Below are 5584 nucleotides of genomic sequence, written 5' to 3'. Positions count from 1 at the left end.
AAGATAACCAGTTCGAAACTGGCGCCTAGCCCTAATAACTGTACATATGCATTACAGTAACTGAAAGCTAACTAGTTTGAAATCAGTGCCTAGGCCTAATAACTGTAGATACAAGAACAATTGCAGAACTGACTACTATTGTTTTGCCCTAGGCGGCACTCTAAAGAAACTAAAGAAGGAGTCGGGGGACAATAGAGGTTATTTTTATTAAAAAAGCTAACCAGTTTGAAATCTTTTAGTGCTGTTAACTGTAGATAAGCGCTACAGAAAATGTTCCCAATTATTATTTCTGTGTATTTTTTAGTCATCTACATCGAAAAAAGGAGTTAAGGCATAATTTGGAAGTTAAACAAGACTTACCTGTAAGTTGGAGTTTGACTGTAATTCTATGAAGATAACAGTAACGAACTAGGGAGTCACGTGAGATACATAAGGGTGGATAACAGATGTATAAGCTACAGACCAAAAAACCAGGTAAACACAGGTGGGCACGTGACTCCCTAGTTCGTGACCGTTATCTTCCTAGAATTACAGTCAAACTTCAACTTAAAGGTAAGTCTTGTTTAACTTCCAAATTCTATTTCAATACCAGTCTCACTCACTAGTGAGTCACGTGAGACTATGTAATCACGAGCGCAAATAATAATATTTTTTTATTATTATTATTATTATTATTATTATCATAAGTACTTTATTTACCAAACAAGAGTACGTTACAATACTTACGTACAATTGTGCACTTAGATAAATGTTCCTGTATTGGCCATTAAAATGTTTCTATCGATTACACATATTAAAACTAATGTAATTAATATACATATAAGGCTGATAGGAGGGTGGCACTATCATGTCAAACTTCTATTTCAAGCTGCATAATAAATTTAGATATAAATTTAGAGGTGTCTGTTTTCTTTTGCATTGATTTACATCCATAGAGGTACTGCTTTACATATAACAGAAGAAGACACAAATTCTTGGTTTGCTTATTGGAGAGATTGAAAGCTGGGGTTGGTAAATTGAAAAAAACTTGAAGCGGCGTGAGTTTAAAATTGGTTTTGTAGGATATATTGAACCACTGAATGGATTCGTCACATAAATTCAGAAAAGAACAACATTCAAAGAAAGTATGTTCTATAGAATCGTTTTCGCCACACATAACACACATATTACAATCAGTTATCCCAAAGCGTGTCAGTTCCTTGTTAGTGACTAGTATTCTGTGTAGCAACTTAAACTAAAATTGTCTTAGCTTATTATCTCGAGTGATTTTATAATTGCTTTCAATGCATTGCTCCCACTTGTCAGCGACCACAGTACAATGTTTTCGCCATGTTGTAACCGCAGTAGGTTCAATACTAATATTCTCTGTAAACAGTTTGTAAAACTGCTTGCACGAAGTTTTCTTTAAGTTTAAACTAACATCTTTAGATATCTGAAAGTCGACATTTTCAGAAAACGAGTTCAGTTTTCCAAGATCTAAATGAGTGAAGGCGTAAGTTTTCAGAGACGCTGGAATGGCTGTAATGATTTGGTAGTATTGCAGAAAATTAACCTTGATGTTATATTTATTACTGAATTCTTGTGGAGATAGATAATTCCCTTGATTGTTTAGCAGATCTTGCACAAACAAGACATTTTTATCACGCCAAGATTTCCAAAACACCGATTTGTTTTCAACGTTGATATCTTTATTATTCCATAATATAAATTCGCGCTGTAGTGGATCTTCACAGTTGCTACGCAATTCTTGAAAGTATTCAAGTAGTTCCCTATAAAATAAGGGAATTTTCTTATCTAACTTTTCGACACTGTAATTGCAATTAAGTAGGAACAAGAGTCCACCATGTTTTTCAAAGTGAGAGTTGGGAATTGCTGTCCAAGTGTCATGTGGATTACTTAAAAGTCTCCCTATCCAACAGAGGCGTAGCGCTTTAATGACATTCCGAAAACAAGGAAAATTCAAACCGCCCTTAGATAAGGGACGGAACAGAACCTGTCTCTTTACCTTATCACACTTATTCTTCCACAAAAACGCAAATAGTTTTCTCTGAGTCTGTTGGATCGCTGCTTCTGGGACAGAGAGCATTGAAGCAGCGTAAACTAGTTGAGACAAACCTAAGGATTTTGCAAGCATTGTCCTTCCAAAGAGAGTCAAATCACGCGACAGCCATATATTAAGCTTGGTTTCCATTTTCCTTATTTCAATAAAAAAATTATTTTTGTTATTGCTAACTGCGTCGTGGGAGAGAAAGGTACCCAGAAATTTAATAGGTTCTTTTGGGCACTCGAATTCTAAAGGCATTGACTTGTTTTTGCTTGACGAACCAATCCACATGGCTTTAGTTTTCTTTTTATTTAGTTGCAACCCAGACAAAGCTCCAAAGGAGTTAACTATATTCATAGCCTTTCTAAGAGATATAGTATCTTCAAGAATTAGGGTTGTATCATCCGCGAACTGTGAGATCTTGGCATTTTGTCCATCCGGAAGGGGGATGCCCCAGCAGAGTTCATCTTGGCGTATTTTGAGGGCTAACAATTCAACTGATAAAACAAACAAGAGAGGGCTCAGAGGGCATCCTTGACGGACGCCACGTGAGACTTGGAAATAGTTGGTCATAAATCCAGCATTCAGCACGCCACTTTCAACATTGTTGTAAAGAATGGATATCCATTTCCTGATATTTTGACCAAAGTTGTATAGTTCAATACACTTGTGAATAAAATTCCACTCAATGGTGTCAAAAGCCTTTCGAAAATCAATGAATAGAAGGACACCTGGGAGTTTTTTAGCATCTGCGTATTCTATGATGTCATTCAAAAGACGGACATTTTGTCCAATGAATCTACCTTTAACAAAGCCTGTTTGATCAGTATGTATGAGCGAAGATAAAGTTGACTCAATTCTTTGTCCAATAACTTTTGCCAAGATTTTATAGTCAACATTAAGTAGAGTTAGTGGACGCCAATTAGACAGCTCAATGAGACAACAGTCATCTTTAGGTATTAAACAGATCATACCGCGTCTTTGTGAGATTGACAATTGACCTTTAGAAAAGGCTTCATCATATGAATTAAGGAGATGCATGCCGATTAAGTCAAAAAAATTTTCATAAAACTCCTTTGAGAAGCCATCTTCACCAGGGGATTTATTGTTTTGAAGAGATTTTAGGACCCCTTTAATCTCATCAAGTGTAATTTCGACTTCAAGGGCCATTGATTGCTCTACAGACAATTTAGGAATGACTAAGTTTTCCACAAAGGTGTTAAAGTTCTCCCCGAAGTCCGTGAGATGAGAGCCAGATAATTTTGTTTCAAGTAGATCACTATAAAAGGACTCTATTTCCTTGTTTATTTGCTTAATGTCCGAAACAATTTCGCCAAATAATAATAAACTCAAACAGGTTTATTGCCCCATATATATATAATAATGGGCTCAAGCTCATAAAAACCAACAAAAGTTTCTCTAATATAACAATCCTGAACAACAACGTCTAAAATTTTGACTGTGTCGATAACATTCTGTGCGCAATCATCCCAGTCTTGGCCAACATGAGTTATCAATATAATTTGCAGATAAGTGGCCAAGTTGTCGAAGGGTGGAGAAAACTGGCTTCATTATTTTTGTAAATTTACGAGGGCAGCACGCCAGCTTATTGGGGAAACATGTAAATTTATACAACACATTATTCCACTCAAATTTGAGGAATTTTTGATGCGATTTTGCAATAGGAACTGAGAAATAAAGGTCCTTAAGGTCAATGGAGGCCATGTCGCAGTTGGTAGTCATTAATCTAATGGCTGTCCAGACTGAGTCCATTTTAAAATGCTGATTTTCAACATGCTGGTTAAGACTCTTTAAATTTAGAATCATTCTGAAGGATCCGTCTTGGGTGAGAGGTATTCTCCTATTTCATGTCTGCAAGGGACAATAACCCCCTTGTCAATCAGATTTTGGATTTCTGCGTCTATAATCAGTGAGTCACTGATGTTATATTTTTTATCTTTGGAAATTCTATTTGTTCTTGGTGAGGTGCAGAACTCTATGTACTGCCCTTTCACACAATTAAGGACTTCTGTGTCAGAAGTGATCTTATTCCATTCACAAAAATTATGTGCCAGTTGGCCACCCTCAAAACTTCCCACCTTGGTTTCTAAATAATTTTTTAGTAATGGCTCACAAAGGATAAGGATGTTTACTTGTAAACTGTTAAATATGTCAGTGGATAGTCTTTCAACATTCAGGGCTGCTTCTTCCCTTGGTCTTGTCGGGAGTATGACCTCTGATGGGGCTTCCACTGACGGCTCTTCCCTAACAAAGGCTGCCTTCCACGCTTGTCTGATTTCCACGGGAAATTTCCCCGGTAATAATTCTTGTAATTTTGGCGGTTTTCTACTGCACCACCTATCCTGTTCGAAGCTTGGATGCTATTGAGCCGGGCCTGGAGGTCGTCTCCAAACAAAAAGGTCGTCACAGGTACATGTGAGGCACATAACCCTGCATATTCTTTGTTGAAGTGGGGTTTTATGGACTCCCTTTGGCGATGTGACATTTCAATGTGAGCATGACCTAGAAGGGTAACCGCGTCGGTATTTATCTTTATCAACGTTTTCAGGTCAGGGTGGAAATTCGACTCTTGTGTATGCTTCATTATCAATTCGGTTGATTTGTACAGTAGTGCTCCAACTGTAGCCAGTGTTTTCTGAGTTGAGCTCGACCTGGGGTCATGCTGTTTCACGGAGTGGCTCAACTCATCCCATATTTCGGGATTTACCCGTGGTGTTGTGAGAGTCTCACAGTTCAAGGGACGTAAATATTTCCCATACCTATCTTTCAATTTTGAGTCTGGCAATTTCACAGACCATTGTTTGTTTATGATTTCTGCGAGTTTTTTTTATCAATAGCAGGCCCCGTATCCTCCAAGCTCTGCGGTTCCTCAGCAATCTCTGACAACAATGGGTCATTTCGTCTGTTTGCTCGTGTCGACCATTGTGTTGTTTTGAATCGTTGCCATAAAGCTCCTCGAGGTCTTTGTCGGAGTCATCACCTTCTTCTGAGGAGCTAATTTCCTTCGAAGTGGTTGCTCTTTTCTTCTTTGGATGAGAGGAATGGTCCTCTGGTACGTTTGAGTGAAGTTTCTTGAGGGATCGTTGCATCACCTGCCATCGCTTCGAGAGAACTTTTCAAATTCTGCATAACCTGAACCATCGGGTCTGTCCTTGTTGCCTTGGCTCATCACCAATCACTTCATCCTCCTCTTCGGGTGATAAAGGGTGTTTTTCTTTGTCTTTGGTCGCCATCTTCAAACACAGTACTGAACGCTCTTAGATAACGCACGCAACTGAATGCTTGGGTTACACGTACGTGACTCACTAGTGAGTGAGACTGGTATCGAAATAGAATTTTAGTTTGACTTTGTAGTCTAGCTAAACACTTTTCACAGCAAAATCGAATGCTCATTCATGGTGGCTTAATCAGGATCACGAGAGAAAACTTAAAATACTTTACCTCTGCGACGATCTGCTTTTGACTTTCCATATATCTGATGAAGCGAATGGACACTTTGAGTGTTTGTTTGTCGACTTC

At 38.2% G+C, this 5584-nt stretch overlaps 1 protein-coding gene across 1 annotated transcript; it reads right to left on the bottom strand.

Annotated features, from left to right (window-relative positions):
- Window positions 1-4238: 4238 nt before the first annotated feature.
- Window positions 4239-5298, bottom strand: LOC137968636 (uncharacterized). Its single transcript, XM_068815165.1, has 2 exons — window positions 5198-5298; window positions 4239-4887 (listed from the first exon to the last, which is right to left on the bottom strand). The coding sequence occupies exons 1-2, from the start codon at window positions 5296-5298 to the stop codon at window positions 4239-4241; spliced, it is 750 nt and encodes a 249-aa protein (XP_068671266.1).
- Between the last annotated feature and the right edge of the window lie 286 nt (window positions 5299-5584).

The sequence above is a fragment of the Montipora foliosa genome, chromosome 8 (genome assembly GCF_036669935.1).
Source record: "Montipora foliosa isolate CH-2021 chromosome 8, ASM3666993v2, whole genome shotgun sequence".
NCBI classification, from domain to species: Eukaryota; Metazoa; Cnidaria; class Anthozoa; order Scleractinia; family Acroporidae; genus Montipora; species Montipora foliosa.
The sequence above is the reverse complement of the archived record's forward strand: the minus strand, read 5'-3'. Positions and strand labels throughout refer to the sequence as shown.